At 42.5% G+C, this 26,669-nt stretch overlaps 1 protein-coding gene across 2 annotated transcripts in view; it reads left to right on the top strand.

Moving 5' to 3' along the window:
* Positions 1 to 12,023: 12,023 nt before the first annotated feature.
* Positions 12,024 to 26,669, top strand: part of DEPTOR (DEP domain containing MTOR interacting protein) — a 77,772-nt gene continuing 63,126 nt past the window's right edge. Inside the window, exons 1-2 of one of the 2 annotated variants that reach the window (XM_058023764.1) lie at positions 12,024 to 12,130; positions 12,284 to 12,379. In XM_058023764.1, the coding sequence (XP_057879747.1) occupies positions 12,294 to 12,379 (86 nt within the window). In that variant the 5' untranslated portion in view covers positions 12,024 to 12,130; positions 12,284 to 12,293. The other variant, XM_058023754.1, reaches the window with a different exon arrangement.

Genomic DNA, 26,669 nt, shown 5'->3' with positions numbered 1-26,669 from the left:
TTTGTAGTAGTTACTAATTTTTCTAATCAATTTTGTTTATCCTGATAGTTCTGGTTGAAGATGCTTTATATATATATTTACATTTTGGAACTGAAATGTGTATGTTTGTGCTGCCTGCCATCTTTCTCTATCTGTCCCTCTTTTACCCCTCTGGAAGCTGCTGTTCAAGGTCAAGCAAATTTGGCACGTAAATTTCCTGGAATTTTGATAGAAACCAGTGTCTGGATGATATATTGAAAACCCTACTTGGGGGAATGCTGCTCTGATCCATTCTAAAAAGCAACTGACCTATCACCAAACACATGGACATAAATCTATAGAGATGTTTCATTTCTCAGGAAACAGCTAAAATTATGCATCTGTTTTCACTGAAATTTCTTTAGAGCAGTGACCTGACAAAAACAGGTTTGTCTAGGAACTCATGAAGTTGGTTTCTTGAACATGGATGAATCATTTAATGAATTTGAATTGCAGAGAAAATGAGATTATGAACCATCAATGTTGCTGTCAATTTATAAGGAAATGCACGCTATGGCAAGAGAGCTTGGTAGGATCCTGAAGCTATTTTATATTGATGCTGTCAGGTTATTTATTTGCTTTGGAGTTGCTATAGCATAAATGAGTTCTGTTTTGAGTTTGAGCTGGTCTGGTGGACTGAAGCTGTCAGGGGTCAGGAGCATGTAACATCATGGTACAAGCAGGGGTGAAACTCACCTGTAGGAGAATGGAAGCAAGAGTTGAGGAAGCAGTAAATTCAGCCATCCTGACTTAACTAATCACCAGCTGCTCTCAGTCCACCCAGGTGCCCACTGGAGGCCTCAAGTGGCTGCTGTGGCGTGCAGCTGTGAGTGTGAGGTACAAGGTGTGCACCTGTCAGCATAAAGCTGAACTGCCACAGAGCCTCTGCATCCTCACCTGGGCTGGGCACGGGGCAGCAATGGAGTCAAGCCTCAAGCAAGAGAAGCTTTGACATAGTTTTTCAACTGACAAATGTTAATGGAAATTAGTGTTAATGGAATGTGGTTGACAATCACCTTTGAAGTCCTTGGCCCTGTTTAATCTTTCCCAGAACTCAAACATCAGGGATGTGAGCTGTTAAATTAATGAAGGGCATCTGTGACAAATCAAACCAAAGAACTCCAAAGCTCCACAACTGAAACACAGAATGGTGAAGCAGGAGATAACAGTGCACGGTACCACTGTTAGGCTCTAGTCATTAGGTAGCATGTTAGGGGGATGACTTCCCAGTGTGATTGCAATTCAAGTGCTTGGGAGCTCTACAGTAAAATGTAGTGAGAAAATAGGGCTACATGAAATGGGGTGTTCAAATGACAAAGATGTACACACTAGAAATTTACAGATGTTCTTCAAAGTACAACAGAGATAGCTGAGAAAAAAAAAAAAAAGATAAAGCCAGCACTGGAAAAACTGACACAGTGCCAAAGTTGAATATAGCAACACATTATCAGCTCAGTGATAATTACACAATTCACAGTTACAGTTCTTGGAATTATTCCACAAGAGAGGCTCATTTTGATTAAAGCCTCATAACCCCAGTTCAAGGATTTCTTTTTTCAGCTGGAATGCCATCTGCAATATGTAAAATTAGCATGTGTGTTACATTTTCACTCTTTAAATGACAGTTTCTCATTGTCTAGAAATACTGGCCATAGGATGTGCTCATTGTGTTTCAGTACAGAAGGTGACCACCAAAGCTCTAGGTGTGACTGGGGTTAGAGCTCTTTCAGCACATCACAGACTCCTGTGAGACAGTGGGAGAATGACTGTCTACAATGACTGTGTTACATTTCCTTCCGAGGAAAACAAGAAAGAGAAAAGACCAAATAGGAAATATCATTATGCCATTGTATAAATCCATGGTGCACACCTATCCTGGATAATGATTGGCTAGTCTCTCTTAAATATAAGAACTAGGGGATTACTGATGAAAAGAACAGAAAGTAATGGATAACAGGAGAGAATAAATTTGTATGCAACACATTGAGAAACTTGGGAGATGTGTGAAAGTCAAAATTACTGTGATTCACAGAAGAGTCAAACAAGTTCATAAAGATGTGCTTGTCTCTCTTAATCACAATATTCAGGTTTTAGTCATAACTCAGGATCCTAAATAAATTCAGACTCCCTAAATCACCAGAGCACACACGCTCCTGCTCTCCATGGTTATTGAGACATACTTCAAATTCTTTTACTTTTTTTTTTTTCTTTTTTTAGCAGTGAAATGTAAAATAGCAAAACAGTGGCTTGCACATTCTGTTTTGCAGACCTTGGTTCATTTGTATTACTGTATCCCAGTAAAACCATCATACCTGATGATGTCAGCCAGAAAAGCATCACAAGGCAGGAACTAATGAGTCCTAGACTCAAGCAGAGAAAATTTCAGCCAATTAATAGCTCATTGCTGCCTCAGCCAAGGCTGTCTTGTCAATCTTAACAGGCCACCAGGGAGATACAAATATCAGCAAAACACATATATTTAAATTAGGAGAAAATAAACAGCTGTAACCAAGCCTAAATATTAGTGTAAACCATACAATAGCTTGGAGTATCTTGGTGACATATAATTGGTTCTGGCCTTGAAATAGTGGAGAAGAAGCACTCAGCCACAAAGCTGGAGAGCATACACCAAATAGTCAGAGCTCAAACATGGTCAAGAAAATTTGGAATTGACTTTGAGAATGTCACTGCACACTGTTGTGACAAGCAAGAATCCAGATGCTCATTGCTTATGAGACAACCAGCAATTAGAGACCTGTTTTGTATGTTATTTCTTTGCAGGGACTGCATGTGTAATTGCAAACAAAGGCAGAGGATCAGTCATGCAACACTGATTTGAAGATAAGGTGTGGTAAACTTGTGCAAGCTGGTACCCAGCCTACATTCAGAGCTTCTCCCAGTCTCAGCCAGTCAGCCAGGACATTCATTGCTGCACAGCACGTCCTCCCAGTGCAAACACTGGTGCAATGGGTGGGGGAAGGTGCTGTGATCTTTGTTCACATTGCCATGAAAAAGCAAGCTGTTTCTTTCAATAATGTAATAATTACAGGGATCCTATTAAATTTAGAATATATGTCAGTCAGCCACGTTAGCTCATGCAGGAGTACATCATTAAAATCTTTTGCTCCCTGTACATCATTTTCTGGGTAGATCTCCAGAGTGCTTCTACCACAGCAAAGCCTGTAATTCAGACTCAGATAATTTTGCTAGTTGGGAAAATTAGCATCAATACTTTACTGCAGTCCCTAAAATTTAATCACATAAACACCTGCTGCTGGAGATATTTTAAATGGTGCTATTATTAATATTGAGAGGTTACATGAGATATATGCAAATAAATGTAGTTTTAAAAATATTGTATAGAGAATTTTGTGGCTAATTTCAGTCTGAAGACTTTATTAATACTGATAAACTAAATAGCAGTATGTATCATCTGGCAAGTTATCCCCTCATCTCACTTCTTGACTAGATGCTATCTGCATAGCAGTAACCTCAGAGAGTGGATGGTTTTTAGTTTATCATTAATTTTTAAGACATTGCTGGGGATATATACTATAAATATATCCCAGCAAACTACATCCTTACACTTTCTGTATGAATCTAAAATAAATAAATAGATTAATCAAATTAATTCAAAAATTATAGCCATTTAATGCAAAATATTTTTAAAAACCCAAACAGGAAAATGCATCAAGTATTTTATTTGTAGAGAGAATACAATGAAGGAATAGAATGGCACAGGAAAATGACAGTGAAAAATGGCAAGATGAAAACTTCAATGAGAATAAGCCAATATGGGAAAAGCTCATGTAACAAAGGGAGCAGAAGCCTTATATGGGAAAGAATAAAATGCAATACAAATGAACACGTAAATCATAATGAACAAATGAAATCATGAAAGTTATGTCCAACAAATCTAATGCTGGAATGAGCTGCAGAGCAAATGTCTGATTCTGTTACATTCTAGGTGTTTCTCATGTTTCTGCTTGTAGGGCCTTCTAGTTTCACTCTCAGTCAAGATGAATAATGCAATCTCAGGCTGTAACTGTACAAGAATTACCATTTCACTCGATTTTGTTATTCTCAACTTTCTTCCCAATGCTGAAATGTTAGATGAGCAGGCTATACTTTTCACATCTTCCTCCCCAATATACTTAGAAGCCCTTCTAATCCCATGCCCTTTTTAGCCCCAAACCATCAACCTGACATGAAAATGGAAACATTCTGCAGACATTTCTATCTACCTCCCTCATCAGGTACTAGATGCCTAAAGCATACCATGTCTATTATATTTTTGGTACTTTTCTGTGAAGATGCTAGCCATCTTTATTTTTTTTCTTCTGCTGCTGCATACTGGTTATTAAACTCCAGTTTGTTAAGAGGACAACCATTTTCCCATTGTAATCACTGTGTAAATGAGTATCTCAATTTTTTTTTACAACTCTGTATTGAGTATTGAATAGTAGTGAGGGGCTACTATCAAAAGGGCTGTCAATGTCTTGAGATGTTGAACAATTTGACATAATGTGGTAGGTTATAACCAGATAGAACAAGTAATTTTCCCATTCACTGGATGTTTTGGCATCTCAGATCCACAGTCACTGTTGACTCAGAAAAGTTCACTGCCTGTACACTTAGGAGAGATTCTTGTCCTCTCACCTTCTCCTGCCTAAGTGTTGGAGACTGGGTCATCAGTTTTGACACATACCTAACCTAACAGAATTGCTTCAACCCAGGATATTGCTTGGTAAGTGGATGATGAGACTGCTCTCATCATGAACTGCTTCAGAAGAGATCCTGTGTGAGGCATGGGGCAAAATACTTCCCTTTAAGCCCATCTTCAGAGAGCTAAATGAGTTTTCCTCCAAAATTTAATTATTTGAATGAGAGAAACCTCAAAGGCAATTTAAAAACTTTGAAATCTTTAATTAAAAATTCTATGCAGGTTCCATTCCTGGGGGAGTGAACACCGGGGTCTGCCAAATTGTGTCATAGAAAAAATACAAGTGTAGCTGATCCTATTCCATGGTGGGGATGTGCATTAAGTGGGCCTTCTGAGATGCTTCTGGGTGAGTTTTCTATACTGACATCTTTAACAGTGACAATTTGGAGGGCTCCTCTCTAGAGAGAGAAGTCAGTGCAGATAGGGAGGAAAGGTCTTGTCTCTCTGACAGTTGCTGTGAAGGCAGTGTAATACCAGGAAAAACTCTGAGGAACCTGACAAAGAAAATTTATTCCTTCCATCTCCTCCCTCATCATGGCTTTATTGCTGCTGTTCCAGCTTCTTTCCCTCTGTTCTCTCCAGCCCAAATCTTACTTATGTTTTTAATGGGATGCTTTTCTCACCAATCCTCTTTGTTGGTGCTTCCTGGACTTTTTTTTATCCTCATTTCACCCTTCTCCCCTGTGGGAGTACACCTTGGTGAAATTTTCTTCTTGGACTCAACAACTACAGACTGATTTTTACATGCTATTTTCCTGCTGAGCTGTTGAGAGCAGAACAGTGTTCCCACTACAGTTCAGTCCTTGGCAATATTGTTTACCAGTTATCTATTTAAAGACACCTGAATTTGGTCTTATGAGAGAACCTTGATATGGTTCTGTTTCATGCCAGTTCTGTCTGATGCTTCCTTCCAACAGGTTTTTGGCATCCAGTTACCCTGAGGCAGAGCTGCAGAAGAACTCTTTCTACACTGAAGAATTCTGGTTCTCAATAGCACTGAAAATACTTTCTCTTCAGTTCAATAGAGGGATGGGTCATAGCAAATCATTTTGCTATATCTCAGCACAGTGTAGATTCTGATTTCTTTTAGAATCACGTTCTACTAAGTTAATCTCATGGCTTCAGCACTGTAGGACATCCAGAAATACTTTGAGAACCCAGGAAGTCCTAGACAAATACTTGCAAAGTGCCTTCCTGAAAAAGAATATTGAATTATCCAGTGTTTTACTGACTTTTTCATTTTTACTAGATTGGGCAGTTATTTTTGATGTTCATTGAGGAGGGAAATTAATGATGGAGTCAAATATGTTTGTGTTTTTAATTATGTGCAGAGATTGTATTGTCTAAAAATTATTCCTTTATAAAATTAGCTTAATTTAACAGTCTTTTTCTTTTGTGGAGCATCGATTCACCACAATTTTCTAACTGGCATTTTCATACTTAAATTCTTGAAAGGGCCACAGGGTGGCAGAACGATTAAACACTGGTCACAGTTCTTTATAGGGACATGGACCCGAGTCAGGCGAGCCAGCGTGGCTGCTGTGCTGATCATCCCGGTGAATCTGAGCCGTGCCATCGGCTCACCCAGCGTGGCTGCTGTGCCGATCATCCCGGTGAATCTGAGCCGTGCCATCGGCTCACCCAGCCTGGCTGCTGTGCCGATTGTCCCGGTGAATCTGAGCCGTGCCATCGGCTCACCCAGCGTGGATGCTGGGCTGATCATCCCCGTGAATCTGAGCCGTGCCATCGGTGTGTCGCGCTGCCGGTGTCCCTTAGCAGCGGTGGCACTTTGTGAATGTGCCATGCTGCTGCCTGAGCCCCAGCGAGCTCTGTGAGCCGTAGGAGCCGCTCGGCAGGCGGTGTTCCTCAGGCAGGGATGTCTGTGTGTCCCCCAGCCTCCCCTAAGGAGTTACAGGCTGGGACATGGTGAAGGACAGAGACAATGCTGAAGCCTGAGCAGCCTGTGAGGAGGCCTATGATTCTGTGTCTCATTCTGTGCAGCTGTTTGGACTCTGTCAAACTTTTTGCCTCTGTGGCTGCCACCAGAACCACATGTCCCCAGAGATGTGCACGCTGCATGCTTGCACCCACACCCACCCCAAGCCCTGGTTGTGATGCTCACCCTAGGAAACAAAGAGCCAGGTGTTCTAAGGCAGTGGGCACATGGGCAGCGTGGAAAGAGAAATATTCGACAGGAACTTGTGCTGAGAAGCAGAAATAGATAGGAAATGATACTAAAGTGTCCTAGGCTGAATCTCTACTTTTAGGTGGCGTCTCCCAGAGAACAAGAAAACCAACCCATGCCTGAGTGTTCAGGGCTGATCACAAGTCAGTGTCAAACCGCCAGTTCAAGCCACAGTGCTTTAAGCAAACATTTCAAATCTTGTGGCCAGACATCAGAGTGCTTTAATGCAGAGGCAGCTGGGGGAATGGCTTAAGCTGGCTTTTACCACAGAGCTAGAAGGTGTTGTCTTCACATGCGAGAAGTGGTTTAGAAAGCAGTTCCTTTTCAGCTCTTAGTCACACTTCCCAGCTGACTCACACCTCCCAGTCCATGCATTAGTCTGGATATTACTCAAGTCTAGGACTATGATCTGGACTAAACATATGATAAAGATGAAACTCGAGTTGTACAAGTTCATAATAGCCATTGGTTAAAATGCAAAATAAAATAAAATAAAGAGAAAACAAACAAAAAGAACTTCTGGAAATACATATGAACTTCTTCAAAGATAAACCTGAGGTTTCCAACAGGTTTATACATGCTTTTAGGCTTGTAAATATTTTTGTGATGATCAAAATTTGAAATAACTGGAAAATGAATATATGAAATAAGAGAAATTAGAAAATATTCCATGTATAATGAAATAGGGGGCAGCATGCATTGGGTAGTGCAAAATGCTGGTTTAACAGAGCATGCTGTCAACTGGAATTATTTGGGTAACTGGTCTGATGCGAATTTCTGATCTTTTATCTTATTGAAGCTGCTTGTTTCTATAAAATATTTACCTGCTCACTGAAGCAGGTACCCATCTCTTGGTCATGCCTTAGCTGTCAGTCAGCACAGAAATCTCGCTACCTCTGTCTGGCCTAGTGAGTGTTTGAATATTTAATGCAAAATGGAAAAGCTGTGTAGGGACAGGCTTAGAAAATCCTTTTCAGATTGTCTCTGTATATCTCAGGATCAAAATGACTTTTTCTCTGCACTTCAGTTCACTATAACAACAACTACCAGGTCAGTAACACATGAAATATGAGAATATAAACAGATATGACTCTCACTCTAGTGCTGAAAAGTTGGAAGAATATGAAAAATTCCTTCTGTTATCTCCATGGAGACTTTTGCAGGAACTTGGATGCAATAATAGAAAAAGAGAAGTTTAATACATATCCTTATTTTGGGGGGGGGTTGGGGGGGTTGTTTGTTTGTTTGTTTGTTTGGGGTTTTTTTTGAAAACTTACTACTTACTAACTTTCCTGTGGTTTATCACAGGACTAAAATTAGCTTGGCCAAATATATTCTTTGAATCACACGAGCACTGATTCTTAGTACCAGTTCCTAGCAGATAACTTAAATGGTTCAAACTTAGAGCAGCAATGAATGTAATCTGTGCCCTTCCATGTATGGGAAACACTATTGTACATAGCCTGAAAAGAGGAGGGGAGATTGGACAATACCTGGTAGTTCCTATGGCGCCCCTTCCCAGGCCTCTAGTGCTAAGGAAGTCAACCAGTTGAAACACAAAGACAAGGGAGCTCTCTTTGCAAGTAAGCATGGGAATATAGGAAAAAAACCTTCACACTCATTTTCCATGAGTGTTGCAAGAGCTACTTAGATAAAAGGTCAACTTAAAAGCCAAAAACCATTTTGTACTTGTCTTTCTCAGTAAACAGAGTGACCTTTATAAAATTCCTTTATAAAGGAATTTTTAAATTTCATGTTTTCATAATGCTGTCTCTTATACAAAAGATGTTAGGGAAAAAAAACACCACAACCATCCAACAGCTTACCTGTTAATGCCTTTTGTCACTGAAGTGCTTCACCATCTTTTGCATCTATATAATTTTCCTGTTTAAAAAGCTCTAGTCGTCCCAGCAAGGGAAAGCCAAACAACTTTATTTGGGACTCAAGAGCAATGTTATAGGAGAAATGAGAAGTATAGACATGAATACTTGTAATTCTTTCATGAGGATGTCTGGTGTTAAAATAAGCTTGCAGAAAATTGACTAGTGAGACTAAAGAATTAATTTATCAAATTATCAGATTAATTTTCCGAGTCAAAATGTAGGCCACAGATACAACAGTCTTCAAAGCAGTGAAAGCAATATTCGTATTTCATTATGTAAACATCTAGTGTTTCACCACTTGGGCATTTACTAAATGAGATAAGAAAGTTTATACAACTTACTAACATGTTTTCTAAACCCAGTACTCTAATACAATGTGCCTATTCATGCATGAGCTTCCACAGAGCATTGTGACCTTGGTGGTTAAAGTGTACTGCCTTGTACCTCCCTGCCTGACAGAGAGCCTCTAATGTCATCAAAAGTCACTGGAAGACACTTGAGCTACCCCTCACACCTGTGATACCAACCCTCCAGCAGACCTATGCAGCTTTTGTTACTCTCTTGATATCATGGAGGATGAGTTTTGAAGTGTCCCAGGGCTCCAGCTCAAAGATCTGTCATGCTTTTGGCTGAGGAATCCTTACTGGTGGCTAGCTACCTCCATCTCACTTAATTTCAGCCATACTAAAGTGAAACTCAGATATTCAGGTCTAAAATAGGCACCAACTTCTAAAATTGATCCTATAGCTGAAGAAAAATAAATCTATCTATTTACCAGGTGCTGTCTCAGAGGGATGCCTCTCTCTGTCTTGCTGTTAGGATTTCAAACTCTGCACATGCTGTCCCACCTCTTAGAGGAGCATTTTAGTCTTCATGACCTCTCCCTTGGGAGGAAGGGTCAACACAGCCTACATTTTTTGTTAGACCTTATGTTCTATAGCAGTCTGTAGATTAAAAATCCCACCAGATTATTTTGTGTAGCTTTTTACTGGCTCTTGCCTGCAATGTGACCCTTCAAGGTTGTGTCATTACCCTTTTTTGGGGGATGGCAGGCTTGGAGTGACTGATAGCCAATTCCTTCCTCTAAGGATAACTGTAACTGTAAGAAATTTCAGTGTGAACATGTGGAACAAATTACAAATGGGATATCAGCGTGCAAAAGCCAACACAAAATTCTATAATCATTAAATAATCCAGTACAGGAATTTGCACTGGCCTGCATTTTGCAAGTTGCAAAACTGCACAGGGAAGGATATGGATTTCAGGCTGCAGTTCCACAAGCACCCTGTCATGACACTTTGTCACTGCATGAAGACAGCTTCTTCTCCCTCTTCCTCCTCTCCTGTTCCTGTTTCAAGCTGCCAAGGCCCACTCTACCTGGCTGTCAGCTCTGACACTCATTGCACCCTGCAGCCAACTGCACAGCTCTGCTTACTAGCTCAGAAGAAAGTTTCCCTTTGGCCTGTTTAGTGAATTGAATTGCAACAAGCAGAGGACCTGAAAGTGGGAAAACTAACATAAGACACATTGCAGATTGTGTTGCCAGAGCCTGGAGGAACAGTGTATCTCCTTTTAACAGCAGTGAATGGATGAAATCAGCCAAACTCAAGTGATAGAGCCAAGGATTTACCCAGAAATAGTCTGCAATGTACATTCTCTTGAAATTGTTTTTCCTTCAGTCATGTGATAAAGTGCTTGATAAAAATTGCTGTGTACATTCTTTGTCTTAAAGATAAGGTCAGATGAGACTGTGGTTTCAATTCTCTTTTTGTTTCCAGCTCTGTGAATCTGTACTTTGTATGTTTGCAGTATGAGTGGAATTAGAGGCCGTTTGCAAGTATTCAGATTAAATGCATGTCTTCCAAATTTACAGAAAATAATCTCAGGCTGTGGTGCTTACAGTCCTAAGGTGTTCCTCTGTCTGGCCTAAATGAAACGAAGGCAGATTGTGTTTTTCTCCCTTTGCCACTTAGGGACCTGTTGTGCTCTTTGAGACCCACAAAGGTGCTCATTAGAAGGACTCTACTGGATTGAGCCAAAGGTCCTTCTAGTCCTGTGTTCATCTCAGTGGCTATAAACAGTAGGGAGCAGCAGGGAAAGCACATATGAAATGTCACACAAGTGCTTGCCTTGTGAGACCATTATTTTTAGAACAGAGAATTTCCTGAGCTGGATGTGGCTGCTGTCTGCTTAGTAACCCTATGTAGATTTCTTTTCCAAGTGTTTTTCTCCTTGGTTCCAAATCCATTCTTTTACATCCTGAGCCACCTTTAGTAATAAATGCCACAATTCTACTATGGGTAATGCAATCAACACCTTCTTCCCATTGTCTTCACTCTCATTACTACTAGGTTCACTTGATTCCTTCTTAGTTTTACTTGTGGTTCTATTATTTTGGTTCTGAATCGATGACAGTATTGCAAGTGCTTTAGCAGAAACAATTTCCATGCACGAACAGTATGTTCAGACAGATATAAAGGCAATGAGTAGGCAATCAAGGTATTGCATGTGTTTGCAAATGAAAATCATGCTTGGACCATTGCAGAAGATGCCTCCTCCTGGACTTTTTTAAAGAAAAGGGCGATTTTTTCCCCCCCATCAAAAATGTTGACAGTATTCTTGACCCTGCAATTTATTTCCTGTTTCCAAGACAAAATGTTCCTCTGGCCGCAAGAATTCTGCATCCTCTGTCTCCTGGAGACAAAGAGTTGATGTGAGCAGGGGACCAGGGTTTGAAAATAACCCCTGGGTGGCAGATAAGCGGAAATGTGGGCAGCAGGAGGGCAGTAACAGTTTTTGAGGTTGAAACCCCAGATCACCGCTCCCTTTCTACTACCCGCCCCGCGCTGCTTCGCCAAGGATCGCTGCCAAGGCGCAGCCCGCACTACCTGAGCGGGCAGCGGTCGCATCTCCTCCCGCGCAGCTGGATCGGCTTTTCCCAAGCTCACTGCTCCTCCGAGCAGCCCCGCGTTGAAGGGAGGACGCGGGACTTTGCACCCGCGGGAAGGAGCCCCGGGCGGGGAGCGCTGCGCTCCCCCCCGTGCGCGGCCGCTTTGCGCCTCCCGGGCCGGGGCTGGCGGGGCGGGCGGCGGCAGCAGCCGCTTGGCTCGCAGCCCCCGGCGGGGAGCCGGCCCCTTGCCGCGGGGGCAGCGCCGACCCTGCCGTGTGACAGCCGGGGGGGGCCGCTGCTGCCTCGGCGAGCCCGGCTGCGGCGCGGCGGCTGCAGCCATGTGTTTCTCCGCCTGCCAGTGACACAATAACACGGGAAGCGGCGGGAGGGATCCGATCCTGCCGAGGGGAGAAGTGACCTGCGGCGCTCAGGTGAGCCGGAGCGGCAGGAGGTGGCTGTCGCTGCCCGCCGCCCCCGGAGAGCTCCGGAGCCGGGCGGGAGGCGCCCCGGAGCTGCCGGCGGGGGCAGCGCGGCCGGGGGCGGCGAGTGCCGGTCCCCCTCACCCGGCGGTGCTGCGCCCGCAGGCCGGCAGCGATGGAGGAGGGCATGAGCAGCATGCAGCAGAAAGCGGCGGAGCTGGAGCACATGGCCGAGGTCCTGCTCACCGGCGAGCAGCTCCGGTAAGCGGTGCCTTCCTCCCCGCTTTACCCGGAATCAGCAGCAACCCCGCTGACGGCGGGAGGGGGAGGTTCGGGAGGCACAGGGCGAGGGTCTCTCCCCGCGGACTTTCTTTGCACCGGAGCACCTGCCCTGCTTCCATCGCGGCCCCGGGCTCCGGCCCCGCTGCCAGCAGCGACGAGGACGAGGGGCCGCAGCGGCGCTGCGAGCCCGGGGAGGGGAAGCACCGCACGGGGGGCTCTGCCGCGGCACCTCCGCTCCCCTGCGTGGAGCAGGAGGCGGCCGGGGAGAGGCTGCTGCGTCACTAAAGGCATCAAACGCTGCAGGAGAGCGGCGCCTTTAGCGATAAAACCCCCAAAGAAACCATAAGAGGTGAAGTGTCTCAGCGCCCCATGGAGAGCCAGGGCGAGCGCAGGGCAGCGCTCCCGCACAGCCCGGCGGCCCTGGCAGCGGCGCCGGGCACTGACCCCGCAGAGCTGCGCCTCGCTCCAAGGGACTGTTTTTATTTTGCATCAGCTGGTCCCAGCAGATGGATGGGGATCCCTACTGTCAGTGCCAGCAGCAATTAACAGTGCAGTGTGACTGGAGTTGTGAGCAGCACAGGAGCCTTGAACAAAAATGCCTGACTCAGTTAATTTTTAATTCTGTGGTGTATGCTGGCTATGTGTGCCAGCTGTACCTATACAGTACAGAGCAGACAAAGTAATTTTAATAATGTCGGTTTGGTGATGGACCATCTTGTAATTTAGGAAGAAAAATCTCACTATAATGTGTTATATAAGTAACTAGACGGGGATAATAAAACTATTTTCTCAGTAGTTTTTCTTGAATTTTTTAAAACTTTTTTCTCAGATGCCAGACAAACTCTGAAAAGTGTTAGAAATGTTCCCTGCTTTGGCAGATGCCATCATTGCTGCTAGTACAGACACTGTTACTGTTTGTATCCATGAAGTAAGGAGAAGTGCCACAATGTGATGCACACCAGTGATACTCCTCTTTGGCAAGTAAATGTGATTTTGGTGATTTGGCTGCAGTACACACCAGTGCCTCCTCCAAGTTTGAGATTCTGCTTCAAAGTAGCCTTTAGAGTGACAGAGTACACTGGCACTGGTCCTGCATGGTGGATTTGTTGCAGAGTTGAGCATCCAAGTGTCAGATCAGAATTCTGTTGTTCCTAATTTATGTTACTAGAAGTTGAAGATTTCAGGCTAATACAAAATTTCTATAAGGATCACATTAATCTTACTGTATACATCACAGTTAAATGTAAAAGCAAAACTTTGCAATCTTTCCCAAAGGAGAAACTGAGGAAATTTTATCAAGTCTGGCTCCTAGAATCAGATCATCTGTGTTGTTATCAAGAGTTACACTTGTCATTTTATTTGTTATGGTATTGAAACACAGTCAAAGATGATTTGCAGATACAAAGTAACTATTGCCCATCCTGTGAAGTTACCTGTGGACATTCCTTCATGACTGTATAAGAAGTGGTTTAGATCTGCTTGGACTGGGAGTTCCTGAGCAAGCCAGTGTGCAGTCAGTGTGTCAGTCTGGCTGCTGCTGAGCAGGGAGATCCACTCTTCTTCCTGCCCTTTTCCTTCTACCCAGCAGTGTAGTCCCACCTCCTCTTTTTGCCTGCTCAGGTAATTTCTCAGACTTCTTGAAAACAGATCCAGTGTGGTGATTTGGTGTGTAGGTTGATTTTCTGATCTGCTGACTTCCAGAAGCTACAGAAAATAGGTGTTGGGAATGTGTAGCCAGGAGGAAGAAGTGGCTGTGGTAGAGAAGACACAAGATTTCCATTTGGATAGCAGAGAGCTATTGGGTCAGCTGGAACTGTGCTGTGAAACTGCACCCAAAATTGTCTGCTTCCCCCCAGTTTTTTCTTAACTTAATTCTGTTTCTCTGTTGGGATATTCTGTGCAAAGGACTTGTATTCTTCAGTTTTCCAGGCAGTAAAAGCCACAAATAAGTGATAGAAGACTGGCTGGCAGACAAGTTTTAGCCAACCCTGCATTTAAAGTTTCCCTTTTCCTGTCCAAGATAAGCATATAATTGTTAATGCAAAATGAAAATGTGGAGTGTTTTCAGGATCAAAGACAGTTTATATCAGCAGCCTTTGGGGCAGGCAAACAGATGATAGAAAACCAGCACACGTGTGCTCAAGGCAGCATACTGTACTCTATTCTTAGTGATGCTTGCAACTGCAAGATTCCCCAGTGGGATTGATGCAGCCAGACAGGTGATTATGTGTGTATTTGGGTGAAAGTGCATGCAAGATGAGCACATAACTGAGGAGTAAAAGTGTAAAATGAAACTGTGAGCACGGTATTACTTACATAAACCCAACCAAATGGAGGTATTTAAAGCACTCTTGTACTAGACCAAACAGCACGTGTGTCTAAACTCAAATACTTACCAGAGCTGCTTGATTTAAATTCCTTGCAGAGTTCCTAGTGCCTGTCTCGCTCTGGCCTCACGTGTTGCCTCACAGCTCTCATTCCCATGGGCTGTTGCATGTCTGTCCTTCTCTGGCAGGGATCTGATGCAGTGAGGGTCAAAGTTGTCTGAGCAGCACCTTGGCAAGCCTGGCTTTGCACCCTGGCAGTGCCTGTGGTGGGAATGGAAGCCCTGTGTCCTCTTCCACTCCTGAGACAAGTGCACAGGGGCTGGGGGAGGGAAAGGAGCAGGACAAAGAGTTTTTTCCTTCTCCTTGTTCCTGTCTCTTGGTTGCTTGTGATGAGTGTTTTGCCTTTGCAAGATCAGGAGCCTCTGCTCTGATGTGTGCAATGTCAGCTGGCGCCCAGGATCTTGGCTGCTGGCATAGGCTTGATGTAAATCCTGGCCCATGGGTGGGGTGATTTATGGAAAAAGAAATAAGAGCTGTATGTTGAGCTGTATGTTAGATAACATGGTAAATTTTTACATCCTGTAGTGTCCTTTGCCTCTATATCCAGTAGCTGTCTGAGCAAATACCTAACTCTTACTTTTGCTTAATAGAAACAAATCTTTTAAAGTGAGGACTTAGAAGCTTGGCTCTTGGTGAGTCTTTAAATTATGAAGCTGACAGCTGTGAAGGAAAGCTGAAGATTTCAGCAGTGTGACACACCAGCACAGACCCTTTGGCAGCTTCTGTTGCCATGCAAGAGATTGGCAAGAGAAGGGGAAAGCTGGGCTGGGCATGACCCAGCTGTAAGCTTTGGCCCCAGTGGTCCTGCAGGGACAAACTGCAGACTCTGGCTGTGACAGCTCCAGCCACCCAAAATCCCAGCTTGTCCTTTTGTTCTGCTGCAGAGACCCTACAGCTGTTCAGTGGTGAGCTCTCTCTTCTCAGAAGGTTGCAACAGCACTGCCCTTAAAATGTTTGAGAGGACCACAGGGCCTTCAGATTCCTCAGGACTGGGAGAGCCCTTGGAGGTCTCCACCCTGCTGCATCCCTGCCTGGTACACCCTGGGCAAGTGGATGTCCCTGAGCTTCCCTGGCCTTGCTGGGAGTGCCTGAAGGGAGGTGCCACATTGATAGTCATTCTTGGAAGCTTAATAACGTCACTACTGAAGTTGTTAAGAATTTTATCAGAAACAGAGCAATTCCAAGCTGATTTCTCTCACAGTTGAAGGCAACAGGTTGTGCCCATTTCAGCAGTGTTTGGCAGAAGGATTAAAGTATTATGTCTGGGTTTGAGCACTGACTTGGATAGAGCTGATTTTGCCCTCTGGCAACCAAAAGCAGTTTCAATGGGCATGTTTTGATGTAGATGCTTGTTGCCTGTCTTCCGAGGTAAGGGTGTCTGAAATCTCCTCATCTGCTAATTGTTTCTTGATGCCAGATTGTCGCCAAAATCTTATGTATCTCCCAAGACTCCCTCATTTCTTGCAGTAAATGTGCCTAGTAATTCAGGAATCCTCAGGCTTCAATCAACTGAGCAGCAATATTTAAACACCCATTATTGCCATTGTATATGGTGTACAGTTCTCTGTAGTAAGGGTAACTTCAATGGCATTTAATGTCTCTGCAGACTTTTGGATCTCTCTTTATCATCAGTTTTCAGAAGAAACTACATCTTTCCCTACCCACATTTCTGTTAAATAGTTGGGTAAATAAATATGTTTTATTTATACACACTTCTCTAGATGAGGCAGTGATTTTGATAGAATAGTTTTTATAATCAGCATCATCTTTCTACTTGGAGAAATATGAAGCATGTTTCTTAGAGATTTTTCTTTTGTTTTGGAAAAGACAAAAGTTTAAACAGAAATTTATTTCCCTTTTTGTCAAAGTTAGTGTAGGAATTTTGATTCACAGAGTTAAAGGTTTTACATGATAAACAGCTACACATTTTGAAGCTGTAAGACAAAGCCAGTTTCACTGGTCTTCCAAAGGTTTTACTTCAGGAACCTTATCACTTTCAGAAGCCACATTGGAGTGCATAACTTTCAGAGTCATTAACTTGTGAAGGGTGGCAGCACCTACAGGTTCATAGCTTTTTTCTTATTCTAAGCAATAAAGAGTCAACATTTTTTTCATGGTGGTAGGATTGAAAAGTTCATTAGCACTGTAAGGTGCAGAGAGCCCATGGCACAAAACAGTGATAGTTTCTAGAGCAATGATACCAAAAGACCCTTAGTGTTAATGTATTGCTGTGATACAGGATTATATAAACTGTGCAGTTACAGAATTTATTAAATGCCATCACTGTGTTTGAAAGTGTGTTAAGACTGTTGTGAACTTAGACTCTAAAAGGATTTGAGATATATACTTGTCTAGAGGTCACTTATTCTCAAGTCACATCCCTAGATGTTAAACTAACATCTATGCCATTTGAAGAACTGACAGAATCTCTTAAAATGAGATTTTGCAACCTGCCTAATTTTGTACTTCCTCCTCAGGGAATGATTGTTTTTCTACCCCATGAACATTTTTCTTGCCACTTCCTTAGTTCTTTACCAGTGGTTGCATTTCCCAGGAGCTGATTTGGTTTAAAACTAACCCTGAAAAAGTAGTTTTCAGTTGTCTCACTTGAGAAGACGCTTGTATGCTCATTTCTTCAGCATGGGTAGAACACAGAGATTACATCATCAGATCTCTGTGGAGCAGACTCCTCCAGAACTCTCTGTACAAATAATTTCACTTCCATCAATTTTTTTTCCAGAATCAAGCAACCAAAAAATTGTCATTTTTCTTTGTAAGGTTTCACCAGAGTGATACACTGAAAGAAAAGATGTCAAAGTGAAGGTTGGTAAAGCTGCAAAATGAAGTGTTCTGAAATCAGGTTTCCCACTAACTCTACTCTATCACAACCATTTCAATTACATATTTTTATTACGTATATATACTATAAATTATTATGTGTATATACTATAAATTATTTAATGTTTTTTTAAAGTGTTTCTCAGATTTATATGTTAATTTTTCTAGAGTCTTTGATTCTTTATTCACCCTTTCATGTGTTTCAATCTTGCCTGTTGTTACTAATTCTAATGACAAACCCCATCTGTATATATATATGTATGAGATTTCTGGGCCAGGAATTTCAATTTCTCATGTCCTTCAGTAAAATATGGGCTATTCAATGTTTCTAGAAATGAAGATGTAAGGCTTTGTTTCCTTATTTCTTTCCTTGTAGCTGTGCCTTTTAATAATTCAGTTGTTGCCCTCAGCAGCTTTCCTCAAGAGCAGCTCAGAGATCAAGTAGTTAACAACGCATGTGCAAATAGTGATCGTTCTTTCACTGTGTACATAAGAAGGCAAATGTTGTATGAGTGGTTTGTGCTGTATTTTTTATGTATTCCATTCCAGATGGAGTCAATCATTAACTTTTGTCTCAGGTTAGCAGAGATTGGCAGGCGATTTGATGTGTATGGCATGTGCAAGAATATTTTTTATTTATTTTATGTTAGAGGAGTTCCCTTTGAAAAAGTGAAAGAAACTTGTTCCAATGTTGATGGTCATGCAGGGAAGGCAGAATGAATGTGCCAAAATCAATCTAGGTTTGCATTTATTACATGAACCCTGCTTCTGTGGGAGCAGTGGCCATAGGCTGGCACCATGACAGAGAACTCTTCCTATCGCTTGTCATTCTAATTTACTGTTTGTGTAGCGGTACTGACTAGGAATTTGAGCTGTTTATCAGGTCCCATCAGGGGTAGCTGCTGTATGCTCTGAGGAAAAACAAAGCCCTTCCAACACAAATCTTGCCTGCAGTTGTAGTGTCTTGCAGCAGTGGTGGGTTCTGGACAGTGAGGGATGGTCTGTGTGAAGCCACCAAGGTGGGATTCTGTCAGGACTGGGATTTCTGGTTTGGGAGGTCAGACCTCGAGCCCAAGAGTGGCATCCTGAAAGCATAGAGAAAAATAACTCCCAAGTGTGGAGATATATTTTAAACAATTTTAATGCATAAACCACTGGAATTAAGTAGGTGTTCTTGCCTTCCAGTTCCCTCTCTGTGTTTCCCAGTCCTTTGGACTGGCTTAAGCACCTCTGGACCATCACCGTGTAGCGACCTGCACTGGGGGAGTGATCAGCAGAGCTTTTGGAAGGCTGGTATTTCAGTTGGGTCAGTTTTACAAACCAACTTACCACATGACCACAAAAAAGCTTTCTCTGAAGAAGTTCAGGGGAAGAAATGGGTGCTGGCTTCCCCCTTGTCACTGGAATACGCACGGTTTGAGGCTGTGGTTTACTGATAGAGCAGATCCAGCTGCAGGCTGCTGCTGCCCCACTCTTATCACTTCCCTTGCACTTCACGCTGGTGTTTGTCTGGGATCAGAAGTTCAGGGAACTGAAGCAGCTGAAGCCAAATAAGAAAAAATTTACTTTCTAAACAGGTTCAGTGTGAAGTCAGACCAGTGCCAACACTGGGAAGAGGGAGGCAGTGGAAACACATGGTCAAGTACAGGGAGAGGGAATGGTGGCAGCAGCCACTGCTGAGTTTGCTTGACCTCTCCCTCAGGGTTTAATTTGCTGGATTCCCATTAAAAAATTTCAGACTCCGGTAGAAGACATTGTAAAAATGGTGTTGAGTTTAAAATGCCCAATGTATATGCTGTTATTGGACAGGAACAGAGACTAAGTTTGGCTATTTTTTTTAATTTCAAGGCTTTTATCATTACTTCTGCACTCTTGTCACAGTATTGTATGTGAATGGACGTTGAAATACTGACATTTCATGTGTTTTAAAATTTGTACTCTGCAATTTGCATGACCAGCTTATCACCAGTGTGACAGCACTACTTTAGAAAGCAACTCTGGCCTTAATTATCAGCCTTTTACAGTTTTCAGAGTTTTCATCTTAGCAGTGCCTCAATCTAGTAAATGCGTTCAGACCTCTAAGGTGCAGTTGCAAATAATTAAAAAGCGTTTCTGATTGCACTTGCTAATTCAGAGTGAATATGGAAGCACATTTCCACATCACGAGGCTGTAATTCTCCATTTCTTTGCAATTGTGTGGTTGGGTCATGGGCTACCACAGCTGTGTCACAGGGATTTGCAGGCAGATGAGTTTTCTGGTTTCTGTGAGGAGCCAGGGGAAGGTCACGTTGTGGGTTTCGCAGCACTGTTCATTCAATGTGTCTGGCTACTGCTGCAAAAAGGAGCAGCCCAATTCCCTTGGGCTGGGGCTTCTGCTGCATGGCTGGTGCACTGCACTGGTGCATGTCTGAGCCCATGGTGAACAGTCTGGGGGGCTCAGCCAGGGTGTCATCCTGTTAAATTAGTGCCAATGACGGTGTAAGAGGTAAGATCAGCTGGCCTGAGGTCAGGGGATGGGGACCCCACAGTGAGATTGTCTTGTCAGGGAATCAGTTCTTGAAGTTAAAAGTACAGCCCTGCCAGTCCAGGAGCCCCTTCTCACCCCCGTTCTTGCCCTGCTCAACCTTTGTTTACACATCAGGCTTTTGGCAGAGATCATAGCAATGCTAGACAAGATTTGGGTGTCTCCATCCAAATGGGTCTGTGGCTGTTTGGGTGAGGATGCCTTCTCTATTAAGGCAGCAAACACAGAGATGCTCACTTGAAGGTAAAAAATCAAACAACAAACTGTTACTAAATGGCTGATCAGAGTAAGAGCCAACACACCTAAGAGATGGTGATAGCAAAGATGGGAGCTTCAAAGTCAAGTATGGTAATGCTGTGTTTGGTGTGACAGAAGAGGAGAAGGCAGTGGAAGGAATCAGGGAGACAGACACTGTTATTCTTCTCAAGAGCTATATTTCCAAGCTGTAATGATAGATAAGATCCAAAGATCATGTTTGTTGAGGACAGTGCATAGAAGACTTGAGGTGGAAAATAATAGGGAAGGAGAGCTTGAAACAGAACTTAAACTTTTTGGGGGAGTGGTATAGCTGTTCTGAAAGGGGCATTGCACAAGGAGTCTGCAGAGACCAAAGTTCTGCTCATGCAGCACTATGATATGTATCCTGTATGAATCTTATATGCTGTACCTGGTTTGGGAAGATTCTCCCACCCCCAGCAGTACAGTGGCCATCCAGCACAGTAGTCTTTGACTTTTTGTTAGGGATGTTTGTGTGGGTTTGCTCCCTTGCTTCTCACATTAAGTACTGTGGGGTGTTTTTCTGTAGTGTTTCTGTTGGTGTCCAGCTGAACAGCTGCACAACCCACTGGCTCTGTGTCTGCACCCCTTACCTGTGTATTGGGCCAAATGGGTTTATTGGCAGGTAAAAAGAAATGTTTATATGTCTCTTTACATTGTGACTTGTGCCTTCAAGGCATTGTGGCTGCTTAAAGCAGGCCTGCCTGTCCCTTTGTGTTTGTACAAGCCAGTCTTGGCCCTGGTTTAAGAGGCAAAGTGAATGCAAGAGATAATTACAATATGGTTAGTAAAAACAATGATTTTTGATTTAATTCCAATGAGTATTGCAAAATATTCACAGGAAGCTGAATTTTTGAGGGTTTATCCGAGGAATCAGTCCAACATTTATGCTCATCCTCTCTGGAAGGAGTATCTGACAACACACAGCCGACACATCACTCAAAGTTAGGATTGCAAATAATGGAAATTACTTCTGAAAAGATATTAGCTAGGCATTATTTATAGCACTGATTGTCAGCAGTGGAACAATTTCCTTTCATTTTTTTCTGAAAAGATCCTTGTCTTGATAATCATACATCCTTTTCTGCAGTAGCATATAATTGTATAGCTTAGAAATTAGGGCGATGTAATAGAAAGCTGTTAATTGTTTCCTGATGCTCAGGATATAATTAACTTACACTTTCCTCTAGTTGAAATTAATTTATTTTACTAAGATGTAGAAAAAGTAACTTAGCTTAAACTGCTATTTTGCTGGTTGTTCAGTGCAAACAGAGGGAAATTGTCACGGGAAGAAGTTCAAAGTAGCATTATCATGTATAAATCTCAAAAGAGATTGTACAAATACCATTTTGAGTATGTCTGGAAACTTAAAGACTTGCACTGGACATTATTTTCAAAACTCTTAGCATATTAAACAAACTCACACTTTTCAAGTCTTTTGGCAAATGGTAGAAATAGGTGAGATTAAATGAGCTTAATAAGTGACAAGAAAAATGGGTCATAATAGGAGACATTGGTATCACGTTACTACATGTCTAATTAGACAAGGGATGAAAATGGGTTCTTAAAAACACACTGAACAGAAGAAATAAAGCAAAGTTTATTAAAAGCTTTATTTTATTTTAATAAGCTTTATTTATTTATCTTTAATTTAGGCAAAATTATGCTACTCTAAAACAGACTGCAAAAAGTTGTCTTCTTACAAGACTCAAGCCCCAAGGAGGGCTGGCTCTCAGGCTGGGGTTGAGCCAGGGCATGTGACATACAAGGAGGTGCTGAGGGATGGATCTGCTCAGCCTAGAGAAGAAAAGGCCTGGGGGATTCTTCTGGTTGCAACTGCTAATATCAGATGATGTAGGGAAAGGGGGAGAGAATTTTCCAAAGTGCACAGGGATGGTACAAGAGGCAGTAGTCAAAATTTGCAAGGGACTTTCTAATGAGAGATTTAGAAAGAATTATTGTCTGTGAGGGTAAGTAAAAAAATGGAATAGGAGTCCGGAGAAGCTCTGAAATATTAAAATCTTGCCTGGACATGACCCTGAGCAACTTGTACTAACTGGTTATGCTTTCAGTATAGAATGGACCAGATGACCTCCAGAGATCCCTTCCAACTGAATATTTTATGAAGGCATAGTGTGTTGTCTTCTTTAAGCTGTGGTGGCTGATATTATCAGCTTTTTGTTATTGGCCGGTAACCAGAGAAAATTATCCACTCAGTGACACTGGTGGGAGGGCTTCTAAGAATGCCTCCTAACCTACTCCAGTGCAAAATCAGCTGCCTTACTTTGTACCACTGCTCTCACATTGTCCAGCTTTTCAAGCAAATGTAAGGATGAGAAATGTATCAATTTCCAAATGACTCCCAAGAACTTTTGAAATCCCTCTGTTTCAAGTGAGATTTTTAGGAAGATGTGAAGGTGACAGCCTGACTCCCCTGACCTCAATGTTCTAAGTTAGGCTAGGATTTTACCTCAGATCACATGAGATTGATCAAATGCCAACATCACAACTCTCCTCACCACCAAGATTTCCAAGTTGTTTGTGATCTGTAGATTCATGCCTCAAGAACTTGGGGTACAGAAACCAAAGAGCCCATATTTGGGACATGCTGGTTTTATAGCAATCCTTGAAGAGTGAGAATAGGGAAAAGATTTGAGACAGTAGAGAGTAATATGTGCTGTAAGGGCAGTAGGTCACGGTGCCAGAAATGCTGCTGGCTGTGCCATGTTGGCATTACAGGAGGGACAGTAATCTCAGGGCCAGCCACCTGCTCCTCTTTCTCACTGACTGCATGACACTGTCAGATCCCCTCACTGTGCACAAGGGACCAGTTTGGGAGCTCATTTGTGTGCACAGGTTTCTGTGCATAGTCCTGCAGCTCCAACTTTGCTTGTGGAAAGAGGATTTTCATTCACATGCTGAGGGAGGAAGGTATTTGAACTATTAACATTTTCTTCCCTTGGAGGGGCACATCTCATCTGGTAGTCTGTCCTGCAATCAAAGGCATGATTATATCAAGCATGTGTCCTACCATTATTCCACCTATTTAAAAATAATAATTTGAATAATAATTTAAATAAATAATAAATAATAATAAAATAAAAATATATTTCTTTCAACACACATGAAATAATGAGATTTTTTCTTTCTCTATATGCCATTGTGCTTTATCACAATGTTGCAAGGCCTAGGTCCTTTAAAAATATTTCCTCATGGGGGAAAATCCAATCTCCTTAGTTTTCTATAAAGTTGTGTTTTTTCCATGTGCTATGCTTTGGGCCTACTGTAATGAATCAAACACCAGTGGTTGAAGGATAATTGCTTGCATTCACTTTGTTGGGCTACAAGCGGCTAGAGCTGCTCCAAACTAATGTATTACTAACTTCATATTACTTTTTGGGGTTGAATCTGTAAATCAACACCAGCTGAAACAGTATTTCCTACGTTATTTCATACAAAATATGTTTATACCCTGTGTTGCTTGCTCTTCTGATGGATATGGAACATCTGAGTTTCGATGGGGCCAGTAACAATAGTACTCTTGGGAAAGATATTATAGGGCCAAAGGAGGAAGAAAGAAAGGATTCTTAACTGGCATCCCAAAACTGTTCAGCACAATAAAAATGGAAAGAAGAATTTATTTAAACATATAGTGGCTAAGGAAAAGTTCCAGTGGAGTGGAAATTGTGAAATTTTTCTTGCAGGCTGAAAATTACACAGCAGATCTTTTTAAGTGAAATATCAGTATTCCCTCTCAGAAAATGAAAAACTTGTAGGAAAAGGCACAGAAAGGTGTTGGCCACTTGATCAATTGTTTCATGTCTTCAGTGGCCACAAACCTTTTGCAATTTCAGCAGTTCATATCTGCACAGCCTACTTACATATGGACTGAAATGTTGTATATCTTTATCTACAATCTGGATGAGGGGATCTAGGGCACCCCCAGCAGCTTTGCAGATGATACCAAGTTGTGTGGGAGTGTTCATCTGCTGGAGGGCAGGAGGGCTTTACAGAGATGTTTGGACTAGATGGATCAGTGGCCTGAGGCCAGTTTTATGAGATACAACAAGGCCAAGTGTCAGGTCCTGCATTTTGCTCACAACCCCATACAAGGCTCCAGTTGGAGTTGAGTGGCTGGAAAGCTGCCCTTGGGAAAGGACCTGGGGATGCTGGTCAAGAGCTGCTGAACATGAGCCAGGGTGTGCCCAGGTGGCCAAGAAGGCCAGTGGCATCCTGGCCTGGATCAGAAACAGTGTGGCCAGCAGGAGCAGGGCAGGGATTGTCCCCCTGTACTCAGCACTGGTGAGGCCACACCTCGAGAACTGTGCCCAGCTCTGGGCCTTTCACTACAAGAAGGACATTGAGGGGCTGGAGTGTGTCCAGAGAAGGGCAACAGAGCTGGGGAAGGGTCTGGAGCACAACTCAGGTGAGGAGCAGCTGAGGGAGCTGGGGGTGTTTGGTCTAGAGAAAAGGAGGCTCAGGGGGGACCTTGTCACTCCCTACAACTCCCTGAAAGGAGCTTGTAGCTGGGGTGGGTTGGTCTTCTCCCAGGTAACAAGCAGTAGGACAAGAAGTAATGGCCTCAGGTTGAACGAGAGCAGGTTTAGATTCGAACATTATGCAAAATTTCTTCACTGAAGTGATTGTCAAGCCCAGGGAAGTTGTGGAGTCATCATCCCTGGAGGAATTTAAAAGGTATGGCACTTAGGGACCTGGTTTAGTAGTGGACATGCCAGGCTTAAGGGTTGGACTCGATCTTAAAAGTATTTTCCAACATAAACATTTCTATGATTCTGTGATTCTCTCATTCAAATGGTTTTGGTTACATTTAAATTAAGACCTAATGAACACTGTACTGTGCTTTGATAGCCAGAACAAATAAGGGACTAAACCTCGGCACGTGCTCTATCCATGCTCCACCTGCCTGGGTAGCTGCAAGAAGTGCCTGTGGTCTGTCGGCCCAACTGTGCTTGTTCAAACCACCTGAGGAGCAGCCATAGCTAAGCTCCAACAGATCTTCCTTTCTTCAGGCAGGTGATGTCAGGACTGGTCTTGAGGGGATGAATCATCTTGAGGATGATTAACACACAGTGTTGGGCCGTTAGACTGATGATAGGTGAATATCCGAGTTTGTGTAAAGGCACCGTGCAGGCCTGAACCACTCAGCTCCTCTTGTCCTGTTGCCCATCTAAAGTCTAACTGTCTGTGCAACATGTGTTTTGGATTCTAGTTGAGGCCCAAGACCAAAATTAGTCTTGTATGCTGTAAACATAACCATGTTGTTATAATCTAAATCCAGCAGCATTCCACTGGGGCTGATGAGTGTGTAAAGGGGATGCTGTTACTTGGTGAATAAGGGTCAGAATGCATGGTCTGAGTTATTAAAGCAGTAAGAAGTCACATTTTGAATTTATTGTCAGATCACATAAATACCTGTTCACTGAGCTTTCTGCATGTGTGGAGAGAGAATATTGCTTACAAGGAGAAATGGCAAACACATGGCCCAGCAATGGGAGCAAGCTGTTCAGTGGAGCAGCAGAACTTCTCTGGACTCCTTAGGGATTTATTTATTACTTTAAAAGAAAACTTCCATTTAGTCTTAAGGAAAAATGCTTCTGTAATATTAATCCTTTCAAAGCTTATATATTTGTGAGCTTTTGACAAGGCCTAATCAAACAAGACAAGATCCTTGATAGCATTCTGACAGAAGGAGCTATTCATAAAGAGTGGTTGTGCCACAGCTGTGTATCTGTCCATATCATAATATATGAGATGTAGAAAAATGCTGAGCTAATCAAACAAAACAATCCCCAGGCTAGACTTTTGCAAAAGGAAAATATTTTAAATAGTTTCAGTATTTAACTATGATTTTTAATAATAGATTTTTCCTAATGATGAAGTTCTTCATTAGCCTACCAGAATTTAGGCAGTGAGCAACTTCATCTCATTAAATAATCCCCTTAAATTCACCATAATTCTTGCTGTCATGTGTTTGCATGACCTAGATAGAGATTTAAAGCAGATAGGATGATTTTTTGCCATTAAAACATTTATGTCAGAGAGCAATCTTTTCTGTGTTTAAAAAATAAATGCAGTAGTGTTATATTGCAAAATTGTTGAGTAAAATCATTGTTACCATTGGCGTGCATTCATTTGGAACTCAGTGTAGTCTGGGGCAGTCTGTAGATTTCTGAGACATTTTTCATTTTTTCATCTGCACATGGTGGTTTATTTTTTCTTTTTC

The sequence above is a fragment of the Melospiza georgiana genome, chromosome 1, assembly GCF_028018845.1.
Source record: "Melospiza georgiana isolate bMelGeo1 chromosome 1, bMelGeo1.pri, whole genome shotgun sequence".
NCBI lineage: Eukaryota > Metazoa > Chordata > Aves > Passeriformes > Passerellidae > Melospiza > Melospiza georgiana.
The sequence above is the reverse complement of the archived record's forward strand: the minus strand, read 5'-3'. Positions and strand labels throughout refer to the sequence as shown.